Source organism: Neodiprion lecontei, chromosome 2, assembly GCF_021901455.1.
Source record: "Neodiprion lecontei isolate iyNeoLeco1 chromosome 2, iyNeoLeco1.1, whole genome shotgun sequence".
Taxonomy (NCBI): domain Eukaryota; kingdom Metazoa; phylum Arthropoda; class Insecta; order Hymenoptera; family Diprionidae; genus Neodiprion; species Neodiprion lecontei.
Window position 1 is genome coordinate 26,067,411 of NC_060261.1, and position 27,703 is coordinate 26,095,113.

The following is a 27,703-nucleotide window of genomic DNA, read 5'->3' on the forward strand; positions in this document are numbered from 1 at the left end:
TAATTCTGAGAAATACTTGTCTATGGTCAAAGCAATGCCATGAAATGCCGCTGAGCTATAGAATTTTAAAGATAAAAAATTAGAGTTTTCGTGTATTTTCAATGAGAATTCTTTAGACGCTTTGGTCTAGGACTTAATATTAATATTAAGTGCTCAAACTTTCAGGGAATTTTTTTTTGTATTTCCAACAAAATTTCACGATGGGACCGAAAAAAAATAGTCGAAAAAAAAGTACCCTAAAGGTATATATATATTTTTTTCCCATTTAACCGTTATACCTTTCAACATTAGCTTTCACATAAAATCTTTTGATTTACGATCTCAACCGCAACAACCCAAAGTAATAAACACCTGCAATAGTTAAGATAATCGAGTAGACTAAACACCGAAAACGTGGCAAGAGAAATCATGGATAGCTCACAGATAAAGAAACCCTTATTCTCAGAATTCAGGACCTTCATTTTAATGACGATAAGACCAATTAGCGCTTCGCCGCTTGCTTCCCTAAACCAACAACCTCGCGCTAATCCACCACCGGGATCTCATGCACTAACCAGAAACCTTACCCCCAATTATTTCATCATCCTTAACCAATCATCCGAGACCCGCGAGAAACCGCGACTCCTTTTGAACTCCTCCTACTTTCCCTCCAATTCAACCCTTCCAGAGAACAGAATGGAAGAGAAGAGCTTCAGACATCATAGAGAACACAAGAGAAGATTTAAACATCATAGAGAGTGGATCAGAACTTTACTGAAATCCTAGAATCAAATCACATTATAATTAATTCAGAACCTCCGAGACTTATTAACAGTTTGTGACTGCGATAGTGATTAACATCAGTTTGTACCACAATTGTAAACCTACCATTGAGAACTAGAAGGAGATTGTTAATAAATGTGTAGTTAACCCAAGTGTTGTTATAAATAATTATTTCAATCACGCGTAGTGATGGTTGGCACGAGCCTTACCTAACAAACTCTCAGAATTGTAAGCGAGTTGAACGAGAAGATATGAGGAGCTGATCAGCGGATCCCCGAGATTTACATATACCAACTACGTAAGTCAGGAGAATAATTTAAATCACGCAGCGAATCAGAATCGACTCGAAACGTTCCTCTCGGAACATAATAGTTGCACCGCTCCAAGTGGCGGAAATGAGCACTACGCTTAGCCACACAACTTGCCCCCCATCCCCCAACCACCCGCCGAGTTCCTAACCTGTATGTAAGACCGTAATTGGGAGGATTGGGAACACCCGCGGACCCATGACTCCACATGCAACGCGTATCCAGTTAGCATGGATTTCATACTCCTATATTGCTAGTAGGGCTCTCAAGCACTGAACTTAATATAACTGGAAGGCTTGCTACGGTAGTGGGAGTTCAGCCAAAAGAGATAGCTATACTCAAATGTACCAGCCTGTCTCTTTCTATTAGGTACTGCGCATGCGTTGCACCGTCGAAGCAAAAATGTTATCCCACCGCGATACCCTAGTCCTACTGAATCACTCTGAACTCTGATATGTGATTGTGAACAACCTGGGATTTTATTTTGTTGTTGAGTTTGAAAGATTATTATGTTAAAAAATGGTGCCAGGTTGCTGTGTGACTTAATGTAATCAATTTTTTATACCTGGTGGTAATGTCTCGTTCTATGTGTGAGTATTTCGACTTGAGGTAGTCTGTAAGTATTTTAAAAGAATCCAGTGTTTACTTTTATTTTTCCTAATTTGATTATTACGGAATCTAAATCCGATATATCAATATCCCGTGAAAAAAAATGGCTCAATTTGAAGGGTTACCGTATCCTTCAATAGATCATAAGTAATGTCGTGATAATGCAGTGCCATGGTAATCTTTACTACAAAAATAAGGGTAGAACAAGTGTTCTTCGACAGTTGAACCGTTACACAATTTTTCTTGAAGATTTGAAGTATCGGCGATTTTAACAGTTAAGTAACAGGTATTGCTTTCATCGAGTTCTTTCATCGAAGCTAGAAAAATATTCAATGACTCAATGAGGGATTTTCTCTTGTTATTGGTTAATGCTTTACTCCCATTGAATTCACATAAAATGACTCGCCGCAAAGACTGATTGTAAGAAAATGAGTACAGCTAATTGTACTTTATATACATTTCTGTCTTACTGCGAAAAATTAACATGGAATAAATTGAATCTTGAAATCGTTAAAAAGATTTTTCGATTTTCTAGTTTATTTTATCTCATAAATTATCCAGTCAGTCTCAAAATATTTTACACAGGGGGCCGTATAATGTTTCCAGAAATCGGGTAATTAAAGGCAACATAAGGAAACCCCTCAGCGATTGTAATGATTGGGGGATTTCAAAATTATTGTAAAAAACAGGATGATCCCCAGAAATACTTTTTTCACAAACTATTACGACACATTATGTGCAGGACGCTGGTAAATTGAGTGTTTAAGTATGAAAGATAATTTTATTTTAATCCGTAGCTGCAAAGAAAATCATCAATAATTACATTTTTTTTCCAGAGAAGCAAAAAAGTTCAGTACAGACTGTGTTACATCATAATGGAAAAAAGGGGTAATACGACAATCGCCAGCCGATATTTCGTAACTGTTTATGTAACCTACAAAACAAAAAATAGATTTTCAAACGGTAGCTGATACAACTGTATGTATGTATGTACACTTGGGGACAATGAATCTGAGACGGCTGTTTTTTTTTACACTAAACAATTATGCTGGCAACACAGAGAAACCTACAGCGCCACAGTCGGCCGAGCCCGAAACAAACTCAATCTCAATAAACATAGCATAACCCATGACCGTCGAATCTAACCTTAGCATAAGTGTCAATTCAACAAGTCATTATCCTTGCGGTATTCTAAGGTTAGATTCGACGGTCATGTGTTCTGTTACGTTTATTGAGATTGAGTTTGTATCGCGTTCGGCTGATTATGGCGCTGTAGGTGTCTCTGTGTTGCCAACTTAACTGTCTAGTGTGAAAAATTAACCATCTCAGATTCATTGTCCCCAACATGGAGACTAGAGGTAAGGAGTCCGAACGCATGGAGACTAGAGTACAGGAGTCCAATCTCTAAGGCGGAGAGATAGAAAAAGCGTCCACGAAACGCCGAGATTTAATAGTGCACGGTTTTATCACCAGCGTCGCTCCGGACGTTCTGATCCTATAAATACAGTAATACAGTGATATAGTGACCAAAATTATAATAAACGTAAATATGTGCGGCATCATGGAGCCACTATATTTAATATACATATAGCTATCGGTCCAGAGTGACGACAGCGCTGCCGTAGCGGAACCCTTATTTCTCATGATTTCGTGGACGCATCTTCAATACAGAGATTGGACTCTTGTACTCTAGTCTCCACACTGATATATATATACACAGTCTCCATGTCTGAACGCAATGCTAGCCAAATGGTCGGTGAAAGTGATGAACTATCCGCGGATTGTAACCACCTGGCAGCGCTACCACTGTGGTCTCCGTCAGCGCGATGATTTTGAATCGTCGATCCTCAGGTATTTATCCTATTCGTAACCAGGCGCTGGTATCGCTTGCGGATACATCTCGAACTATAAGATCTTTCATCACTTTCACGAACCACTTTTCGACGATTCCGCCATATGCGTTCGGACTCCTTTACTCTAGTCTCCATGGTCCCCAAGTGTACCATAGAGCACATGAAATAGAGTACGCGTCCCGTGAGCAGCTTTGAAACAGTTTTCTGAAGGACAGAAAATTAATACATTACGATACACGTACGCAAAGTAGGTGATTTCCGCACGAGCGGTGTTTGTCACCCGAGCGCAGCGAGAGCGACAAAACAGCGAGTGTGGGTACACCTGCGCAGCACACGAGTGTCGTATACTATTTTTCCTATTAAGTTGCGCAAAATTCGACTTGTATAATTATTATGAAAGGTTGTGATGTACAGAGTAGCGGCGCAGGGGCGCAGGGACGGGGGGACGGGGGGCGGGGTCGGGGGGCAAAGCCCCCGATTATCAAAAAGTAAATTAAAAAATTAATATATTGTTTTGTGTATTGTTTATTGATAATAATAGATTTGCTGTGGTATTTACACTGTGTTTATCTTATTACGATACATTCTTCTGTGCTTTATCATATATCAATATCATACACATAGGTGCGTGCTCTAATACCACCAGGCAAGAGAAGGCCCAGATAAGTGCTCTAACACTTGTGTCCTGGAGTACCTTCTCGCCAGCAACTTAATAATATATTACCTAAAACTATGAAAGTATATATATATTGTATATATAAGCCTATAATATTAAATAGATCTTCTTATTTATCTGTTGTTATTGCATCTTTCTATTTTTTTATTACTTTTTGTTCATTTATTCATTTATTTTTTATTTTTTAATATTCTTACTGGTTACTACATGTTTGGTGATGGTCACATTTATTTTTAGGTCTTCTAAATAGCGTAGATTCTGCTCCATTATGTGGGAATTGTTTTGCATTTGCCGTAGTCTGTGCGCGATCTTACCTTATTGGCTAATTGTTCATACACAGGACACTTATTTACTTCGCTCGCGGCATGGTGTAAGTCGTATTTCGTTCGACCCCTTACAGTTCGCGCACTGTTTATTCTTGTCGTTCTTACAGTCCCTTGTGTCGTGATCTTCTCCACAGGAGCTACAGGCCCTCTCATTTTTACACTTACTTCCCATGTGATTAAAACCACCGCATTTAAAACACCTGTTTATATCCAAGTCTTCAAATACTCTGCACTTTTCCCATCCGACAGAAATCCTCTTGTCCAGAATTATTCTTGTAAACACTGCTGGAGCAACTTCCGCATATGCAGTGCTCGTCTCTATCTTCGGCCAGTACTTGATGTATGTGATTTTGAAATCCTCTTCCTTATCGATAAAGTGATTCTGATACCTGATAGTTAGTTCAAGATTTTCTGCGTTATGTTCATCGCTAATACCCACGATTTTTATTTTTAGCTTTTGTAGATGCTCTTGGATTACACTGTATTGGGGGCCTACCTTATCCTCTAAGGCTTTTTTGAGTACTTCAACATCTTCCGTATGCTCACAGCTTATCACTACCTGTCCTTTTCTTGCGTTGCTTATTTTTTTAACCCATATTCCCAGCTTTGCCGGGTGCACATTGGATGTTATTTTATCCCTTGTTCTCTTCCCTTCTTCATGATGCTTCGGTTTTACCACTATCGCCGGTATGTTCCTCGATAATCTGCTTGTTTGCGTTCCAATTTTGAGCGCACTCGCGTACGAGGATGGGGCCCTGTCCCCTGTTTCAGCATCTCTTCAAGCTCTCTCACTTTGTTGATGAGTAACTGGTTCTTGCTATCCATTTCTCTTACTAGTTTCCGCAGAATGACATTTTCCCTCCATACTGCGCTTTTTTCGTCTACTTTGCCATCCTCTCCCACAATAACACTCTCATTCAGCTCGTACATAACCTCTTTTTCCGCGCAGCACTGTAATTTGCTCTTATCTCCCGCGGTTTCCGCTCTTTTTGCACAGCTGTTGTGGAACGGAGTTCCACATTCTTCACATTCTAAAAACTTCGTTTTTACTCCAGCCTCACAGTAACCACAAACGTTTTTGTCACTACCCCCAGGGTCCGGGACTCCTCCGTTCGCGGCCATTGCAGTATTATATGGGTATTACTTGTTAAATGTAAATTAACTGTATAAAAAACTGTATAATTGTATTACATTTTTTTTTAATTCATTTTCACACGTTATGCAATAAATATTATATTGGCCAATCATCACGACATCTAAAAAAACGTAATGCAAATCATAAGTATGACATAAAAACGGATGATCCGGATAGATCGGCTTTAGCCCAACACTCATTGGTTGAAGGGCACAGGTTTGATTTTGAAAATGTAAAGATTACTGACAAGGAAACAAACTGATAAAAGCGGCGAATCAAAGAAATGATTCATATTTCTAAAAACAACACAGTCAACAAAAAAACCGACATTCAAAATCTCAGTCACCTCTATTCGGACATCATATAAATTTTCAACAGGAACTATATGTAGACAATTAGGCCAACATAGCAACAAACATGTAAACATTTGTATAACTTCCAAAGATAGTTTTTAAAATAAACTACAGGCATATATTTACAATAAAGTATAGGCAGGTGGGTAGTTACTTCCTTCTCGAACATCATGTAATAAAAATCGCAAACGTTTAGGAATGTCGCTATATGGAAGTTTTGAACAATTTAGTTTTTCACATTAGTTTCAATAACAAGGTTAAACAATAAACAGTGGCATTTATGTAAATTAGTAAATTTGTAAACACTAAAAATTCTCATGTAAAAATTGTGATTTATTTTATATTAAAGAAACCTGGAGATGATAGGCGGGGTCCTGCCGAAACGTCATTTTGAAAAAACCTAACTGATTGCTATAATTGCATCATTTCATCCCTGACCATTACCCAACTAAATTGAATCTGTAGAATATATACTCGGTAACGAACATCAATATCAATTTCATTGTCAGTTATATATTTAAACGAACTTTGTACAGTGTTCATTTTTATCAGATCTCACTTGACAGTGTTCTGTCGAAAGAGCGTATGCGAAGCGACTGATAACTTTCGCGTACTTCATCCGTATTAAAGAAATGCAGAACGTAGAACGCACGTTTCGACAGGTCTACCAAAGAAGACAAAGACGACGGGATATGAACAAACCGGCGCTCGAGTCGAGGCGTTCGCACGAGTGAATGTATGTACACATTCTTATACATTCCCGCACGCTTAGCTACATTCCCGCAAGCTTAGATACATTCCCGCTCGCTCTTCTCAGCGTACGGGAAAGTGGCACTTTGCGAATGCAAATGCGTGCGTAAAACTGAACTTTGCGCATGATAATAGGAAAAATAATTTTTCCGTCCGCATTGGCGCTCTTTCCATGGAGTGGGGGCCACGAGAGGGATAGCTGCGCCCGCCTGCTTAGCTATTCCATAGAGCTCGTTACCCCCACTGCATGGGCAGAGCGACAGAGGGAACGGGAGAATGTTCTATCTTTTAGAGAACTGCTTCAAAGCCGCTCGCAGCACGCTTACTTTATTTTATATATCTCTATGGTATGTACTACGTACTTCATGAACGGCGCTATCCCTCTCTTGATTATTAATTAATGCGTGAAAATTAGTTTCCCAATAATTCGACATTTTCAATTGATTTTCGAAATCATTTCAAGGCGATATACAGTATGAACAATGAAATTGGTCAATTTACTTGCTTAGTTTATCTTAATTTATACGCTTAGTTGATTTTCATCAATTGTTAATTATTGATTGTTTTCCAAACTACGAAAATAATTTCCAAACGATTGGGAACATTAGTTTTAAAATTGGTTTCAATAGTCTGTCAGATATACGAGTACGATCATTACGTCAACTGAATAGCCAATCATCGTCGTATGATTCGTATAGAATTGAACTCGTATTTTGTTTCGGATCGGTAACAAATTAGCCGGAAAGGAAAAGCGTTAATGAACATCAATGTTTGTACAATGTTTTCGGACATATTTAATCCGAACCCGGTGTCTGAATTGCTGCTCATCACCCCCAGATTTTAAGTTACATATGGGGTATTTCACTCTACTTACGTATCAAAAAATTTTGTAAGGTTCGAGATCAACTAATTAATATTCCAAGCAGAAGTACTCAAAATGTGGGGATGACGGAGCAATTCCAACCCAGATTCGGATTCAGGACGTCGGAAAATATATAGGTCTCGTGGTCTAGTCTGCCAGATACGTGTTTTTTGTGTGTCATAACCCCCGTTCTCCACCAGCGCAGCAGTTTTTGTTTATCCTCTCCGATCTGTTCCATTTTGAATATTTTCAGATTTTTTAGTTTACTCGTTTCGGAAATGTTTTTTTTTAACCCGTACATCATGGAAGATTAAAGTCAGACAAAAACATTTAACATAAAAAAGTTAAACTTTTCGATGAACTATTTGATGCAATACATGTTATATTTTTGATGCCATCAAAATCTGAGGGCTGTAAAGCGATTCTGACACCGGATTCGGATTCAGCACATACAAAAACATGTAGAATAGGTGGTCTGGTCTGCCGGACAACACACTTTCTTTGTATGGCTGTGTTATTTTCGCGCCACGTAAAAAATGTGATTGTACGTAGCAAAAATGAGATTCACGAACGAAAAAATATGTCTAAAATCACATTTGATGGGGGTGCTCTGGTCGATTTCAACGCTGACTTATATATTTCCGAATATCAAAGTTCACGTATCTTCAAAGCCAAAAAGGGCTTAACAGCCTCATTCTATACACAATTCTGAACAAAAATACTCCGAGGCATTTTCATTTGAGGCAGAAACAAAGAAATGCAGGTATTCTATGAAATCGCAATAGTAAATTCGTAGAATTGATTCCATTTCTTTATTTCTACGTCAAATGAAAATGTGTTGGAGTATTTTTGTTCAGAATTGTGTATAGAATGGGGCTGTCAACCTCTTTTTGTCGTCTGAGATACGTGGACTTCGATATCTGGAAATATTGTATACCTCAACGTCAAAATCAACTAGGGCATCCCCATAAGAGGTTGATCTTGAATTTCGAAGTTCTCCCACATAAATGACATGGTAAACGTGGAATGTTTTCAAAATTTGTTACCACTTAGCCGTATGTAATGTATGGAGTGCTATTTTTCAGAGATATCCTTTTGCAAACATTGTTTTTTTCTCTAAACGTGGATCAAGTTTTTCAGGAGGGAGGGAAACAAATGTTGTGCTTGAACGAATCACCCCACTGTATTGATATATGAGGACCAACACTCACACGAAAAATATCACTGCAGCCGTTTGAAGAAGAACACTATACACTGGTTGGGCTTACTTGTCAGACTGCATATGCGAAATAACCAACTTAGATATCACACTTGCTCTGAGGTTACGGGTCAATGATGGTTACAAAATTAATGATAACCTCAGCGTCATCACAAGTGATATATTTTTCGGCCCCTACCAGCAGCCATGACCCCGGTTTATATCTTTGTATCAAACTGCGAGTCATTGTTATCTTACATAATATATTATTAAATAATTTATTGTTCCAAGTTATTGATAATTATTCTAAACTAAGAGTACACTCACACAATCAACTTACATTCTGTTTTCAGCAAAGCAGTATAACTATCCTTACCAGTGAATGTAAATAACTGTACATGTAGTGATGAGGCCAAGAAATGCTTGAAATAATAAAAAGAAATTATTCAAACGTCATGCACAAGTAAACTTCATTCAAAAAACACAACTCGTATAAAAACTAGAATTTGTAAAAAAAAAAAATGTCCTCAATTTTAATGGATGCTAAAGTATTGTTACCAAATGCGTCGCCCCGGTCACCCAAGCACAGTTTCATTACACTCAATGACACATTATCCGATTTTTTTTTCACAGAACAATTGCAGAATTTAAAGCATGTAAACTCCTTAGTGTTTATAAAAACGTGTTAATAACGACTCATAATCACCCGCTATATAGGTGTGTATAATATACAGGATCTCCCAAAAGTTCCCGGACGGCTGAATAACTTAAAAACTTTGAATCCTACGAACAATGTTAGGCACTAAGGTTGTAGAATTTTTCTCTAGCTATGCAGTTGTGACTCTAAAACCATCTCAAGGTCGAACATTCGGCCTAGACCAACGACACCAATATTCTTGAAAGTCCTACAGTGGTCAGAGATACCAAAGCAAAGTCCATTAACCCAGGTAGCATTCTATCGCAAGTTCACGTAATGGCATTACCTGGACGCATGCATAACTGTCGGCAGCCACTATCTATCTGTTTCCACAGTTGTAGGAAGAGTTGAATATGCGCGCTTCTCAAAGCAGCCGGGTGTAGATTTGTGGCAGATGACATGCTGTGCCGCAAAAAAAAGAACTTCTCCTTAAACCAAGCCCTTACACACCATGTACAGAAGTTCCAATTGACGTGCAATCAACTACTTTCTATGTACTTTCTTCTCATTCGCAACTGTTCACCATGGCGCTATGTTAATATACTAGAAATGATGCATCAATTCACCTTATACCTATACGAATCACAATATAGTTTCTACATTCGTGAAAAAATTACATGGAAAACCGTCGAATCGCCATCTGTACGTGGGAACTCGAAGTAAGCAGTGAGCAGACCCGTAAGTGTCTGTCGTACAAAAGCAGTGCAGCAGGATACGACTATCGTGCCCAATTCTGTCGTAAATTCGATCCACGCTGCAGTAGCATGCAATAATCATGTCAAATTCTGACGCAGAGTGGCGCCAAATACGCTCTTGCATAATCGGATACTACAAAAAATGCTACTTGGGAACTCGTATATGGAAAGGGATAGCAACCACCCCCCTTACAATAAGATACTGCACAATAGACCTAATTGCCATAGTCGCTACGAAAGGGGTAGGCCTCTACTGGAGTATTTGTCAATGACAACAATAATCTTTATCAAAAGAGCAAATGAACCTACTTTTTATTCTGTATTAGATCTAACTCTGTGAATTTAAATGAAACCATCAGATGGTGGCGTCTCGTGAGAACCCTCACTCTCGAATCATGCACAAATAAAATTTCAGTAAATCCACATTTGATGATAGTATGGCTCATAATATCACTTTTAATTTCGTATTGCACTAAATAAAACAATAATTTAAAACGTGCCGTGATTTATATGTGAATCATGTTAACTGGTATGAAAACAACGTCCTCGAGTTGCCGCCGTTAACCGACAGATAGCGCTGCCGTCGTTTCGCCATGATATCCAAGAGGCGTATAGGTGACCAGAGTAGTCTGGTGTTTCCATTTCAAATTTTCAAGTTAATCTCGAAATGGCCCTGACTTTCGACCTTGACCTCACGGTGACCTATACCGCTGAATATATAACGCTGACCTCTCCAATTTTCATGAGTAATATTATGCTTTAGCCGGCACAATTCACATCCTTAGTCTAAACCTAGCGTTCGACCTTGAGAGCTCAAAATTTACAGTGTCTGATGTCATACCTGATCATAGAATTTTGCTCTTTTCATTTCCGGGATCAACAATGTGGGTCCCATTTGAGAAAATCGACTTGACCTTGAAGGTCATTGTCAAGGTCAAATCCAAAGTCACGACAATAGCCAGGGAAAAATCCTCCAACCTTAGTAACTGACGTTTTTTTCACTGACTCAAAGTTTTCAAGTTATTCAGCCATTCTGGAACTTTTGAGACACCCTGTGTATACACCTGTACATACATGCACAATTTTGAAGTACAAGCATTTCATTATAACGAGAAGTGTGAATGTTTGACTAATTTTATCCCCCAAAAATACAATAGCAAATTTGTGGTATGTATTATTAAAATGTGCAACAATGCATTTGAACGAATTAAGGTGACATTGCAATTTATTCAAATACAGTAGCTAACTAGATGTTCTGTTTGGACATCAATTATGTTGTGCCTTGATTGACAGATACATTTTATTTTTAATAGTTTGTTTAACAGGATTTATTTTCTTCAATATCTGTGTCATGACGTTAACCAATTGCTCTGAGGTCAAACCCGTTTTCTTGGACTTGAATTTCTGTAGAAGCTCAGTGGTTGTCATTGGTTTGCGCATCAGATAACGTCTGACAGCATCCTCCGTTATACCAGACTCACTGTAAGTAATTACGAATTACATGTATGTGTATCTTATATGATTAAATTCATAAGTTTCATCTGTCGTTTTTTGGAATTAGAAGAGAAAAATTTTTAAATATTATTTATCGGAAATTGAATAGAGAATTTGAACTTTATTCTACATGATGTGAACTGTAATAATACGATTTTATAAACTTTTGGTCTTTTGTGATACCTTTTCAATTTTCATATACCTTCTTTATTTGTAAGCGTTAAATGGAACAACTTACCTGGCTCCTGGAAAGTATGATGTCACTGGGGCAGAGTTGAAATTATCTAATTTGATTTTTTTCGACTGTGACAGATCTGGTGAGCCTGATTGTTTTCGTTTAAAACAATCAGCCGAGACTCCAGGAAGGACAGGAGTCACAGACCTTGAACTCTGTGCACTATTTGGTTTTTTACTGTCTTTTTCTCTAGGTATGTCAGAGTCGGATCCAGAATCACTTGAGAAGTCACTTGATGAATCTTTTCCAATTCCAGATTTTTTTACGTCTTTTTTTTTTGATTGCTTCTTTTTTTTCTTCTTATCTTTCTTTTTATCGGACTCCTTATTGAGTTTGTTGTCTTTTTCCTAATAGAAAAAAATCATATTTTTTTCTCTGCACTTGGAAGCATATGTACATTTTTTTTTTATGGTCAACTTTTCTCACATATCAATTTATTTTCAAAACACCTTTGGACACATAAATATACCCTGGATTAATTGTTTTAATTAACCCAGACCAATATTTCAGAAGCAAGATGAGATATGAAGAAACATTCAATACAATATCTTTAGGGTTTGAAGTAGCAACGAATTTGTCCGTATCTCATTTGTTGCAAGTTGAGACATTAATAACAGGTGGGATTCACCTTGGGTTTTTTTGTTAATAGAATGGTATATTTATTCCCAAAGAATATGAAATTGCCACAGATTTTGCTTCAAAAAGTGCTGGCATACATATTAGACTGGGCCAAAAAAAACAAAGAATTTTTTTTTTTAATGGTACTGTAAAAACATTGTTCATGACGACAAATAAAAATTATCCTGCAATTTTGAGCCCTTAATATTAATATTAAGGGGTGTATCGTTACAGCTATTGATTTTTTAACAGTTACCGCATTTTTTTACCCAAAATCCGTCAATTATCAGTCTGAAAAATTTTATCAATCCATATTTTTGAAGGAAATTAAATTTCCTACAAAAAAGCTCTCCTACTAAATCGATGTAGATCAAGCCGTTTCCTCGTAATCGTGCCTTAAACATTGATTTGTTTTTTCAAATTTTTGTTTGAATTTTTGATTTTTGTAATTACCAGAAAAATCAATATTTTCATAGATCAAACCATTATTTTTGTGGGAAATTTGATGCTCTACAAAAAAGGTCTCTTAACATTTTTTATGAAATTCACTCCTTTAAAAGTTATTCGACATTGAAATTGTATTCAAAAGTAATTTCAATTGAAATTGTATTCAAAAGTAATTTCAATGTCGAATAACTTTTAAAGGAGTGAATTTCATAAAAAATGTTAAGAGACCTTTTTTGTAGAGCATCAAATTTCCCACAAAAATAATGGTTTGATCTATAAAAATATTGATTTTTAGGGTAATTACAAAAATCAAAAATTCAAACAAAAATTTGAAAAAACAAATCAATGTTTAAGGCACGATTACGAGGAAACGGCTTGATCTACATCGATTTAGTAGGAGAGCTTTTTTGTAGGAAATTTAATTTCCTTCAAAAATATGGATTGATAAAATTTTTCAGATTGATAATTGACGGATTTTGGGTAAAAAAATGCGGTAACTGTTAAAAAATCAATAGCTGTAACGATACACCCCTTAATATTAATATTAAGGGCTCAAACTTTCAGGATAATTTTTATTTGTCGTCATGAACAATGTTTTTACAGTACCATTAAAAAAAAAATTCTTCGTTTTTTTTAGCCCAGTCTAATACATATGGCCCAAACTTGATGGGTTATGAGATATGAGCCAGACAAAGTGATACAGAGAAGGCTCCCTTGAGAATGCGGTAACTCCTCGATACCATAGAAAATCTTATGTTCCCAAGTATTAATACCAAAAAGGGTCAACTTATCCTTTTACACGAAATCACAGTGATTGGATGAAGAGCAACTCTACCCTGTTTGTTGAGCGAATGACGCAGGTTTGCACGAGTTTGGGTGGGGTGGAAGGTAGATGGAAGTAGTGAGTAAAGACGGCGCCATGCCTAGCTCTTGGGGCGCCTGGAGCAGGCTGAGGGAAACCGCTTTTTTCAATACAAATATACGTATGTATCGAGAATTCCATGCGAACCCAACTAACGTCTGACCGTTACCGTTTTTGATTTTTTCTGTTATTGTCTCAACTCTGAAACATTACCCTTAATTCTTTCAGATTTTTTATTCAACTGGTTAATTATTTATAAATATTTAGTGATTTTGACAAAGACCTCATTTAGAATTTTCAAAAAATTCTCAAAACTGTATTTTCTTTTCCAAATATTTCAAGACCGGGCCCATGATGGGCCAATTATTTTTTCTATTTTTTTTTTCCACACTTTTGATGTTTTTCAACAATTAGAAGATTGTTAGAACGGTCTGAAAATTACTGAAAAATGCTCAAAACATCTATTTCTCACTTAGAACATTTCTATTCCAGTTCCATTATGGGGTGATTTTTTTCTATTTTTTTTGGTATGTTCAATTTTTTTTTATCAACTTCCTAATGAAACTGTTCTAGATATGCTGTAAGTGAAAAATAGAAGTACCGAGAATTTTTATCAAAAACATTCTTTAAATTTTTTTTTTTAATCGGCCTATCACAGGCCTGGCTTGGCATGTTTCGAAAAAAATACAATTTTTTAGAACTTGTGGAGAATTTTAAAAAAGGTCCTTTTCTAAATCACTCTCAATATTTATAAATAATAACCATTTGAATAAAAAATCTGAATAGAATCTAAAAAAATTCGAGGTACTGTTCAGAATTGACTATAGATTCTAACCTGTTGTGGATATCTGGGGTGTGAATCACCCCATGCCAAATAAATGGCTCATATTACGCTATTTCTGAGGAAAAATGGAAATTTTCGCATATTTTCATTTCATTGAATATATTTTTAAGATTTCACAGTTTTATCAAAGTCAAGCACTTCCAACTTTAAAATATATTACATGATTTTGTTATGTTCGCCCAATGGCAAAAAATTTAATTTTGAAGTGTTGTATGTTGAGAGTTTGTAGTTAAATATTAAGCAAAAAATATTGAAAATAACGTTTTATAAATATTATGGGGTGGCACCCGCCCTGCGTGCCTTTTGTGATTTTATTTGGGGGTGTGTACACAACAGGTTAAATGAAAATTAACAAATAATAAATGGTCGACTCGGTGGTTTGTCACGCGTTCGTCGTCGTGCGCGCGGGACCTATGCTGAATGTGCGGGGTGAGACACTGAAGTAATAAGTGGTGCATGTTGCCACACATTTAACATTGTCATTTCCACACCAAATTCTGTTACGCTGGTGACAGCAGAACCATGACAAATACGCAAGGAGAATCATTCTCAAGTTTATTATACATACCATATTTTTTGATTTCATGAAAAATAAATTCACCCGAATGCCACCTCCACGGCACGGCGCCTGGGGCGGCTGATCCTTTGTCCCACCTCTAGGCACGGCACTGGGTAAAGATATGATTTCGAAATGAACAAAAATGAATTGAACGAAAAAGTATACAAATGCATTAGTTGGCCCAATATAAAAATATGTAGAAGTTAATTTCACAATCCAACATAAAGTTTGTTTCTATGGAAAAGGTTTTTGAAATCAAGTTTTCGCTTTTTTTTTTTTTAATCAATTGCCAATTAATCAAAAAAGAAGAAAAGAAACTAGTTTTCCTCCATCAAATCACTGCGATTTCGTGTAAAATAAGAATCTGACCCCCTTTTGGACTTCAATTCGTGGGTACTGGAGTTTTTCTATGGTACCGATGTGTTACTGGTACTATGATGAGGTTCCCCCATTGCACTTTGATTGGTTCATATCTTATAATCCATGAAATTTGGGTTATATGTAATCCAGCACTTTGTAATGCAGAATTTAATACATTTTAAGATTCAAGGAGAAAGAAATTAGAATTCCGTTAAAAAAATAACGAAGTTGAGTTTTACCTATCTGTTGGTGGCACCACTTGTAATAAATGTGATTCTGCCACATTCCTTTCTCTTTCGAACCATAAAGACTTTTGTACTGACCATTTCTTCATATCTCCACTTGCCTCTGAGATATTGACCTAGGGTGATTAAGATAAAACCCCCCTGTATGATTATTTCGTTTTACCTTCTCATCTTTGTCTTTGTTGTCCTCATCATCATCTTTGTCATCTTCTCCATCCTTCTTTTCCTCCTCATTCTCCTCCCCTTGACTATCCTCATCTGAAGCAAGAAGCTTTCGTAGAGCATCTTCTTCAGCCACAGATTTTATTTCCTTTTGTTGTTCCAATTCTGATTCAGAATCTGAAGAGTCAGATATATAATCACACTCTCTCCCCTCTTCATCTCCATCGTCACTTTCTTCAAATGCTTCGTCATCCGACCCCTTCTTCTTCTTTTTCTTCTTTTTTTGTGCTTCCTCTACAACAAAAAGTATGGTTCACTCCAAATTCAATTGACCATACCAACATCATCTGTAATTGCGTTCAAGCCAGTGAAAGAAAAGATTAATGTTGAAACAGTGTAGTAATTAAAACTCGAAGTCTACTTCTGAATAAAGTACATAAAGTAATCTATTAGCACGATTATGCAAGAGTTATTGCATCTCACCTAAATGAGTAGTTGTCTGAAGAAAAACAAAGTCTTTTATGAGATCTATGAATCAAGTATGTTGGCTGGAGAAGTTGAAATTCATGAGTAATATTGCAATATTCTGCTATTTGAAACTGAATTTACATAATCATCTCATATAACAAGTTGTAGAATTACTTTCACGCCTGCCTGCTCAGGCCCAAAACTTATCACGCAGCTCCTTCCAAAATTTGCAGTTCTCTGTAATTCTTCAGTCAACGTATCAATGAAGAACTATCAAATGTAAGTAAACTAACCCTTAGCTTTTTTTTTCTTTTTTTTATCATCCTCTTCTTCTTCAGAATTCTTTTTCTCCTTGTCTTCGTCAGAACTCGAATCATCATCGTCACTATCCATCCATTCATCCATTTCTGATATTTTTAATTCCTTTTCTTTTTTACCAAGTTTTTTTCCTTTACCACCTTCAGATAATTCTGGATCATCTTCGGCGCCTTCGTCGTCGTTTCGCATTCTCTTTCGCATCATTAATGAAAAGTAATTCATGACTCTATTCCGCCTACTAAACTCTTGCTCAGCTTCTTCAGCACTCAAAGCTTTATATCTTTGTATTGGCTGGAAATTATACCTATAATTTGAATGAACTAATTTTTCTCACGAAATTGAACAAAAATTGAGATGTAACAGTAAAAATTTTTTTCACCTAGTTTAGTGCTTCTGCAACTAATACCATATGCACAATTACCAAGTTTTTAACGTCTATCATGGTAAACGTAATATTTATAATCGAGAATATTTATTCACTAGTTACATATAGTAAGGACACCGAAATAATGTTGATGGTATCAGAGACAGCAAATAGCTGATAATTTGTGTCGTTAACAACCATTATTAATTTCCTTAGAAATAATCTTCATAGAAGAAAAATACCTCTTGCATTGATAATGTTATTGAGACACTCTCTTGTAACGATATTGCTAAACACTAGCTGCTAGCTTGAGTGAAAATGCTTTTGTTTAGTCTCTAAGGTCTAAATTTTTTATACAGTAGGTTGAAAATTTCACTGAAAAACTAAGAATAAGCTATCAATTTTTTTACGAATTTATGTACTTTGTGAACTTACCATTCATGCAAAGGAAATGCTTCAATGGCACCATCGGGTGCATGAGTGAAAACATAGTATGCTGCATTCTCACTGACTCCACCTTCTCGAATTCCTTTGAACTTCTTCCCTGTTTTACCTCCTGATTTAAGAATCCAAGGCTGATCTTCTGGTTTGTATTTTCTACTTGTTATTCCAAACTTTTTTCGCCTTGCTTCTTCTCTTGCGTCGCGACCAAACTCGGATCCTGCTCCAAACTTTGGCATCTCCTCATCCATTCCTTTATACTCTTTCATGTTATTTTCACGCTCCATCTTGACTTGCGACCATTTTGAAAAGTCAACATTGAGTGTTGCATTAAATCGCATGACATTGTGCTTTTTTTTACTGTTCCTGTGGCAAAAAGGATCGAAATACTGATTAATACAAATCTGTAATAGGATCTTTCATGATGGTATGGGGTACATACTTCTAATGTAGCAAAATGTAAGGTACAAAATTGTGTAACACAAAGTTCACAATATTGGAACATTAAGTATTCGTTTATTCTAAATTTGATAATGTAAAATCAGTCACAGACTGAAGTCAAAATTAGAGTATAATTAATGTCACTCAGGCAAACTTAGTAAAGGAAACAATAGACTTACTTTGGAACTCTGATGCTATATTCTTGTACCGAAGGTACTGCGCCAGGCTGGACACGAAGGATCAAAGAGTATTAGTAAAATGATCAAGTACTGCACATATTACAAAATTAAAATTCATAAATCCAACATTTTTTAAATTTATGGTATATGTACTGATCCTTGGATTGATTCAAACACATTCCAGGCCACCAAGGTAGACTATTATTACTTGTTTAACGTGCAAAACAAACTCTAATGCACATTTTTTCACCTACATACATGCAAGAACCGCGATGCAGGCTATAAGACTGTGCCGCTTCATAGAGACAAAATACGGCTCATGAACGCAAAGAAAATAAACAAGACGGGGTAAATAAATAAGGCAGAATTAATAGGCAAGGAGTTGCAATGCGACAATGAATAGAATACAAAATAAAACAGGAACTTATTCCTCCATGGGAATACATCCCTGAGGTGATATTACGGAAAGTAATTTTAAAGAATTAATATATTTCTAAAATCAAATGTATCAGAAGGGAGATGTCGGGATGACTACAGCTGCGAAGCCAGACACTGGGAAAAATGAACGCACGGCTTGTAATAACTGTCATGAAAAATAACTCGAATCCATTTCAACAGTGGACTGAAATGTTTCAGAATTAATCTAAGGGTCTGTATATGGCAATCAGTACAAAACCAAACATATGAAGTATATGATTACCATGACTACATACCTATAATTATAATTGTGGAGTAACTTACGAAATTCTAAATATTATTATACAATTACGAAATTCTGTTGTCGAATTACTTCTAGCGCGAACAACATTCCATTAGCCTTACATTTCAGTATAACTGTACCAAATATCGCTAAATATATTGCAGTGGTTATGCATACCATATATTATCTTACAATATTAGTACATTGGGTACTGAAATTCATACGATAGTAATTCTAAGAAAAACTTATTGTGATTTCAAATTAATGTTGCGTAAAGATTGTAATGGTAATGAATACCTTCGTCACAGCTGTTGAACTCATTGTTGATTAGTAAGATCGTGAAATAAGTGATTACCAGACCGCATAGTCAAGTCATTCCACTACAGAGCGTACAGAAGGAGGGATATCCTGGAGTTACAAGAAGTGAGCCGATTTTGGCTGCAATTAGTGGTGGCGCTGTGAAACATAAGTTGCCCAACTGACTATAATTTAAGATACAATGAGTGTAACTGTGTAACTAAACATTCAATTTCATCACTCAACTTGGTATCAATCAGTGCTGCGTCGGTTATTTTATGTACCCTTATTTGCATCCAGACTTTGACCATGTTTTGAAAATTATATGCTCTAAGCCTTACTACGACGTCATGGCACTCCACGACGATTTCCAGATGCTAGACACTAGATTCAAACGCGCAAGTATGTACAGCTAGACGCACAGTCAATAATTCTGACTTCTGGGTGATCATGTACCAATTAAGCATCAAAATGCAATGGATCGTGGACATTCAATTGCGCTTTTCGGATTAAACCGGAAAAAGGAAATATTAAGGGTTAAGGTGCCGTTGTCTTCTCTTGTGAATATACATTTCGTGACGTCATAAGCACTTACCACGCTTTTGGAAGTTCAGCGTTAAGCTAAGCTCATTAATTTCATTGGCCTGTTCCGTTAGACCCGACCAATAATGATAATTTCTATGTTATTGTAAACTTGCGGACAATGAATCTGAGACAGCTAATTTTTGACACCAAAAAGTTATGCTGGCAACACAGAAAAACCTACAACGCCATAGTGGGCCGAGCGCGAAACAAACTGAATCTCAATGAACATAACTTAACCCATGACCGTCGAATCTAACCCTAGAATACCGCGGGGATAATGATTTATTGGATTGACACCATAGACTTATAAAAGATAGACTGAGCGCTCTTATGAGTCGCTTGAAGCAAAAATTTAAAGGACAGAAATATACCGGGAGTACTCCTTTCTCTCTCTGACGATATTTGTGGCGGGGATCGAGGCGGTAGAGGAGAATGAAGCGAAATTATGCGCCTATATCTATAGCTGTTCCACTTCCACTACGCCCTTGTCTCCCGGTATGAAACCGATTGAAAAGAGAGAGTAGTACTCCCGACATATCTCTATCCTTTATATGAAGGCTTCAGTACCTCATATAGGAGCGCTCAGTCTATCTTTATAAGTCTATGACAGCCCCCTGACACACGCTGCTAAAAGTGGTTCGCAAAATGTCCCTTGATTCTGCGGCCAATTTCCACCACTAGTGACGCTAGTAGTTACCTGACGAGCTTGCGCGCGGTCAGCGAGGGCAGCGAGCGTTTGAGAAGTCTACTAGCGCCACGTAGAGGACCTAAAAAACGGGGACAAGACGCGTACAATTTTTTAGTATACGAACAGTGGTGAGTGTGACGTCGGAACAGTACCTAGTGGAAATCTCCAGATGTTAGACACCGGAAACATTCACACGCAGCTACAGCTAGGCTCACATCAGTAGTTTGGGTCACCAATTACCGATTAAGTATTGAAATACACCCGACAACGGGCATTCTGTCGCTCTAGTCGAACGAACCGAAGAGGGAGAAATTGTTGGATAAAAGATTTAATTTGGCTTACCTTTTTGAGAGTATTCTGGATGCGATGACTTGTAGATTGGTGAGAGGTTTTAGCGGAATAACTGACTTTAATATTTGGATACTTTGACTAACTTGGTTTATTTTATAAGTTTGATATTTAGAAGTCACAAACGCAGAGTTACACAGTGTAAGATCTTAAACTTAGTATGACAAAATGGAGTTGAAGCTCGCTGAACTTTTGGGCAGAGTAACGTTGTATGAAAGTTTTAATGCAAAAGGCTAAAGGATTTTACCGCGAGACTGTACCGGAACTAGATCACGAATCTGGAGGTAGAAACCGAGAGAGCGATCGAGTGATCGGTCGCCCTTTTTATAGGGGTCGATCGTTGCGCAGAACGATCCCCCTCTCTAGTTTTTTGGTCACCTTTGCGCACCTCCCCTCTTTTCTAGGAATTCTAATTAGGGCACGACATCTTCGCCGCATGCACGCCTGTTATCTTAGCTCTTTAGCTATTACTATATTGTAGGTTTTTACGTATGGTATATCGCTGCTTGGTGCGGTGGTGTAGGTGCGTGGACTTGGTTCCGTAGTTCTCCGAACTGCGTGAGCTTTTCGTTGTGTCGCCAGCCCCCTTTGTGGCGCCAGCCCCCTTTGTGGCGCCAGCCCCCTTTCTGGCGCCCCTCAGCCACTTAACTACCTGTCTACCTCTTAATGTTTTTGCTATCTTGCTCGTTACAAAGTCCATATTTCATTTTGGTTACCTGTCGTTTGTTAGTTTTATAGTTATATCTATATAGAATTGTATAAGTATTATAGTCGACTACTGTCGTTGTTAGTTTTATAGTTGTATCTATATAGAATTGCATATGTATTAAAGTCGACTACTGTCGTTGTTAACCTGGAGTACAATAGCAATTGTTTATGAACATAGTTTGTTATTTGTTTAACATTATTAGAATCACGCTGCTGCGAATATCTTTAGTTGTTTGTGTTATAACTATCTTAAGAGATTTAGAGTACTTAGTAATTTGATGATTCATAGCTTTAGAGCAGGTTTACATGTGTGCTTTTGTATATGATTCCCTTCTGTAGTTGTTAATTCTTATATTGATATAAATCGGCTTGGAAGCTTCTAGAACGTTTTCGTTTCGTCGGTAAGTTTCCTAATGTATTCTCTAGGTAAGGCTCTGTATGGCTCCACATTGGAGATCTGCATTGCCTTCAAAACGTTGCGCGTGTTGCCTACAATACGGCGTTGCGGAAGAAGGTATAGTTCATGCTGGGTAATTAGCATTCACGGTTTGATGGTTTTGCAGTCTCTGATTTTATGGGTTGCAGCAGTGCTATCTTTACATTATATTGGTTATGCATTTATCTATGGTTTTACAATCTTCTATACTCCGGGCTATATAGTAAAGCGTATATTGCTTATAGTATAGCTCTCACCTCCGAATGCACAAATGGCATTGTTGAGTGCTATATAATAATTGGGTATAATTGGGTATTTGCATGATTTTTATATTTCTTAACTTTTGATGTTTTTCGATTCTATAAATTTTTTTAGAATTTTTGAAAAAAAAATATTTTGTTTTTGTTTATAAGTATTTAAATAATTTAATAAATAAAAAAAAGGCAATATTTAAATGAATAAGTAGCTCCATCTCGCGTATGTGACGTCACGATGCTGAATTTTTTTGAAATTTTCAGCGCCAAGTTCTCCTGTAAGCACGCCGTACGTGTAATCAGCTGTTGCTCTGTGTTGTGATTGATGAAAAGAACGTCTGATAGTGCTGTTTATTATAAACTAAAGTTATTAAATTATTTAATATGTCATTAAAAAACGATTTTTGTTGGTGTATAGTACCAACTTGTGAAAATACTCAAACTAATGCTTGCTTAACATTCTTAGTATAATAACATTGACGTGATCATAACCTCCACACAATTATCCGTGTGAGTTAAAAAAAAAAAAACACCACACAAAAATTGATTTCTATTTTAATTATTTTCACCGAAGTCTGACATTAATTATACAATGTATCAAACTTAAAGTTTAAAAAACTTACTTAAAATTTTTTTAGCGCTAGAAAATATTGTACATTACTCTTTGTGGATTCAAATAAACGCGCCAGTAGCAGCACAATGACGTCAAACCAATCACATTCCGTTTTATGTCACGTGACTTTTATGTGATTTAGGACCACTTTTATCTATTAAATTATTTAAATATTTATGAACAAAAACAAAATATTTTTTTTTCAAAAATTCTAAAAAAATTTATAGAATCGAAAAACATTAAAAGTTAAGAAATATAAAAATCATGCAAATACCCAATTGTGTTAGTTAATTATAGTGTTAATACGATAGTGATATATAATAACGCATAATAGTATTATAGTTCTCTGTGGTACGAAGATCTCGTAACATGGTTTTTAAGCCTTGGCTAGTGAATTTCATAGTTATTTCCATCTAGGGATATTCCAAATAGTTAGACAGTTGTTTTAATTTCTTATGGTTACAAGATTCTCGTACTTCGAGTTTGGTTAGTTGATAAAAGTAACATGCAGTAATAATAGTCGATAAAACATACGGACGTTCCGGTCGGATGTTACATGAGTGTCAGGGGGTTGACTATGATTGACACGTATTCTACGGTTAATTTCCACAGTCGTGGGTTATGTTAAGTTTATTGAGATTGAGTTTGTTTCACGCTCGGCCGACTATGGCGCTGTACGTTTTCTGTGCTGCCAGCTTGATTGTCCAGTGTGAAAAATTAGCCGTCTCAGATTCATTGTCCACCAGTGTACATCATAAACGAGTTTCTGTCACTTCAAAATATCCTCATCGAGCTGTGCCATATTGACGAAAAGCTTACTGATAGAATAGGTTTTCCCGGATTACTTGTATGCTTTTATGCGTCTCAGCTCCCTGTGGGCAGTGAAAGAAATACTAAAATCGTAAAAGCCGTGAATATTCAACAATGCGATGATACCAATCAGCCATGTTTGATATAACGTGTTTTTATTTATAATAATCATTGTCAACGCAGACATTAGCAATGTCTGAATTAGAGACGTACACCTTTATTCAAGTTACGATTTAAAAAATTTCCGAGTCAGATTCGTACTCCCGTTCTCGCTCAGGTTAACGAGGATATTTCTCCGCTCTGATGTCACGAAATATATATATGACGCGGTACGTCAGCGGCACCTGGACAGATGGAATTACCTTACCTTTAGCGGAATGCTGGAACTCGAAAAATCGATGAGTGGCGCTCGTGGCGCTGTTAATGAGGGTTTTTGGAAATAACTGATTTTAAATAATATGATTATTTAACTTCAATTAGGTTTATTCAGATAATTTGAATTACACCGACAATTTGACGTTCAATATAATAGAATGGAAAAGAATACTGAATTTCGGTAATAAATTGGGCAGAGTAACATGGTAGGGAATTAAGAAGCTATAGGATTTTACTGCACGACTGTACCGAGAAGAAGTAGCGAATCAGGAGGTAAAAACCAAGAGATTAAATTAACGCTGGGTGCTCGTATTTATACAGATTGGTAGCAGTAGAGGTTAGAATCATTCTCTTCAAGCCTTGCCCGCCAACAGCTCCATATACGTAGCCCCTCATTAACAACCGAATAAGTTGATTCTGTTTTTAATCGTTTGTAGGTGGTTTGTAGGTGTTTGTAAGTGATTTCCCGCCATTTTTAAGTCAATAGTTCAATTGTTATTGATAAAAAAAATTTGACTGGGGAATTCGCGTGATACTAGCCCCTCATAGTTACAATTTGCGATCGAATTCAGCTCTGCTTGCACGGAATCGTTTATAGGACGTGTGTAGTTGATTTTAAGTGATTTTCCGTCGTTTGTAAATCAATAATTCAGTCGTTATTAATATAGCAAATTTGACCAGGGAGTTCGCGAACGTCAGCCCCTGACAACACCTGCAATTCGAGATCGAATTGAGTGCTGTTCGTGCGCAATGATTTGTAGGTGGATTTTAGGTGTTAATAAGCACTTCTCCGACCTTTAATAATATCCCAATTGTCTGTATAACTTAGAACAAAAAACTCCCCCCCCCCTCCACTACTCCTCAAAAGCTAAAAAAAAAAAACTAAAACGACTGTAGCCAGACCCCAGTTACGAGAGTTTGTCTAATCTTAGCGCATCCAACTTTCCACAGCTGCTCATTAACTGAAAATTGCATCAAAATTCTATTTCACAGGAGGCAATCGTTTCTCTCTCGTTTATAGGTGTTGTATAACGCAATCCAGATGTTTGATAGTCGATTGTTGATTCGCAAAAATTAAAACAATAGTAATAAGGTATTAATCCCCAGAGTTTGTCCAGGGGGTTATTGCGGTTCTCAGATGAGCGTACTCAATTTTCACATTTTCATCTCACGAGAATCCGCTCACCCAAATATGGAATTGCCGAGTGAAAATGTGAAATCACTAGGACATTTCCGGTTACTGATCTCACATTTTCACGACGGCATTATAGTTTATTTTTGCACGGAGGGGCGAGGGAGGAGCAGAGTTTTTTTGTTCCAAGTTTCAACTGATAATTGCGAGATTATTGAAGGTTGAAAAAATGCTTATAAACACCTACGATCTACCTACAAATGATTCAGCACAAGCCGAACTCAATTCAATCGTGAATTGCAGGTGTAAGGGGCTGACGTCACTCAAATTCCTTAGCCGAATTTGTTTTATTAATGACCACTGAAATATTGGTTTAGAAACATCGGGACATCACTTAAAATTACCTGCAAATGACCTACAAACGATTGCGCACAGGCAGAACTAAATTCCATCGTGAATTGCTAGTGTAAGGGGCTGATGTCACGCGAACTCCCTAGCCGAATTTGTTTTATTAACCCTTTCGGTACGGACGCATTCTACGTCGCGCCGTCCCCGCTGACCGAGCGCTCGCGGCAAGCGTCCGTACTTGCTGAACAACTGCAAGCGCCCGTCAGACGCACAATACCACGCTATCTTACGCAGAGCGAGTGCAGTCGCTCGTAAAAAAAAATGCTTAAAAAATTATAACATAATGTTGGGTTACCATGGTCACCGTTCGTACATAACGAGCGTCAAATGTTGGGTTACCATGGTCACCGCTCGTACAGAGCGAGCGTCAGGCGGTCACCGCTCGGATAGAGCGAGCGTCGGGCGTTGGGTGACTATAGTCACCGATCGGGCCGAAAGGGTTAATAACGACTGAACTATTGACTTACAAATGACGGGAAATCACTGAAAAATGCCTACAAACCACCTACAAACGATTAAAAAAAGAATCAACTTATTCGGTTGTTAATGAGGGGCTAAGTATGTGGAGATTGCATGGGATGGCACCCTCGGGGTACTGTTTTGATGCATGCAAGACGCCGCGGAGCTTGTGGCAGTCGTCCACATTTACGGACTCGCTTACTGGGCTTACAAACCTAATTGGTCGGCAAACTTAGAAAATCTCCTTACCGGCACTCCTCGTACCATCCCTCGTCAAGGTTCACCTCGCTTCAGAATGCTCCATTTTAGCTAGCTGTCTTTAGCAATCTTCAATGAAAAATTACACCGAAATCAGTAAAATATGGAAAATGAGAGCATGTCGCATGATATTTTCATACATTACTAAGTGTGAATAAGAGCCTTGTAAGGAAAATAGAAGAAGTAGATCACTGTTTTACCTCCATCCCCACTAGCAGATATTAACTGATGAAAGACACAGGTTATTTTAAGGGGACCCGGTGGTCTAGAAATTTCAAAAAATCGATTTTTTTTTTTCGATATTTCGAAAGTATAGTATCTTAAGAATATACTGTGAAATTTTCATGCGGAAATTCCCAATTTTATAGCTTCTACAGCCCATTCCAGGTAGAGAGCGGTCCGTGCGCTCCTAACGGGTTCAGCACTCGGAGCGCGGCAGCTGTCCCGACCCTTCTCCGTATTTTACCTTTACATTTGTAACCGTTACCTTTACATTTGTAAAGGGATACAAACGTTCCGAAGGGATCCTCTATGGTGCCGGAATCGCGGTTTAACTGTAAGTATTCAAAATTTGCTCAATTTTTGAAAATATCTGTACCTCAAACTCATTTATCTCGAAACGACTTTTTTCGGCACGGCGGGGGTGAAAATAAAAAAACTATTCAACCGAATGACTTGAAATTTGGATATGTTGTTCACAACATGTATAGCTATCGTCGGAACTAGAATCATAATTTTATTTAAATAATTTCCTATTGTTTACACTAAAAAACTAGTGAAAAAAAACCCGATTTTACGAACTTTTTTTTTTCAACGCCCGCCATTTTGTCAATTTTCAATTTTTTCGATTTGTTCTAGTTCCGACCATAACTGCACTCTTTCTGATTAAGAATGTCTTTGAATTTTTTGTTTCAGATGAGTAGAAGTCTCGAAATCACCTACGCGGTCCGGATCCGATTTTTCGAGAGGGTCATTTTTAGCGGCATTTTTATAATAATAAATATTGTTTTTAAAAGGAAAAAAAAAATCGTGAAAATAGGTGTCATTTTCGTGCGCTAGACCACCGGGTCCCCTTAATGTAACTTTTCCGGATACTGCCATAAAAATACAAAGCGCTGTCGAAATTCGAATAGATTTCATACCTATATTGGTCACCGTCAAGTCAGTCGATCAGCTGTTCCAAGATGCTTTTGATGTGAAAAATCGACAGAAGCTTTTATTCGAATACCAGCAATTCTTCCCACGGTCCTTCGTAAATTTGAGATAGATATTTAGTGAAATTTAGGTGCGGTAGGCTTTTCGACTACCATTTGGATACGGTGATGTTAGAGCAAAGAACTATGAGAAACGTGCTTCGGTAAATTGTAAGAA

At 37.2% G+C, this 27,703-nt stretch overlaps 2 protein-coding genes and 1 pseudogene across 6 annotated transcripts in view; all 3 read right to left on the minus strand.

The window, feature by feature from the left end:
- The window catches only part of LOC107227399 (alpha-aminoadipic semialdehyde synthase, mitochondrial), an 83,146-nt gene extending 72,735 nt beyond the window's left edge, over positions 1-10,411 (minus strand). The window contains exons 1-2 of one of the 2 annotated variants that reach the window (XM_046731642.1): positions 8,846-10,411; positions 567-761 (exon numbers count right to left, since the gene is read on the minus strand). The gene's annotated coding sequence lies outside the window, so the exon portion shown is untranslated. The remainder of the gene's footprint in view (positions 1-566; positions 762-8,845) is intronic. The other variant, XM_046731640.1, reaches the window with a different exon arrangement.
- On the minus strand, positions 3,127-5,656 carry LOC124293014 (annotated as a pseudogene).
- A 1,020-nt stretch (positions 10,412-11,431) lies between the features above and the next one.
- Positions 11,432-19,410, minus strand: LOC107224809 (general transcription factor IIF subunit 1). Of its 4 annotated transcripts, none has more exons than XM_015665004.2 (7): positions 19,259-19,409; positions 18,262-18,308; positions 17,636-18,007; positions 16,812-17,140; positions 16,052-16,344; positions 11,957-12,300; positions 11,432-11,704 (listed from the first exon to the last, which is right to left on the minus strand). In XM_015665004.2, exons 1-7 carry the CDS (start codon positions 19,280-19,282, stop codon positions 11,491-11,493), a joined length of 1,623 nt encoding a protein of 540 aa, XP_015520490.1. In that variant the 5' UTR covers positions 19,283-19,409; the 3' UTR covers positions 11,432-11,490. The 4 variants fall into 4 exon arrangements, with proteins under 4 accessions (XP_015520490.1, XP_046587600.1, XP_046587601.1 ...); XM_046731644.1 differs by lacking the exon at positions 19,259-19,409 and adding an exon at positions 19,139-19,244; XM_046731645.1 differs by lacking the exon at positions 19,259-19,409 and adding an exon at positions 18,975-19,092.
- Between the last annotated feature and the right edge of the window lie 8,293 nt (positions 19,411-27,703).

What these genes read in the sequence shown, in the direction of transcription:
- LOC107224809 (XM_015665004.2), bottom strand. Translation starts at nt 19,282, where the DNA reads ATGAGTTCAACAGCTGTGACGAAG. An exon ending in GTTCAACAGCTGTGACGAAG is followed by an intron (nt 18,309 to 19,258) that starts GTATTCATTACC and finishes CTTCGTGTCCAG; the next exon opens with CCTGGCGCAGTACCTTCGGT. An exon ending in TATAGCATCAGAGTTCCAAA is followed by an intron (nt 18,008 to 18,261) that starts GTAAGTCTATTG and finishes TTTTTGCCACAG; the next exon opens with GAACAGTAAAAAAAAGCACA.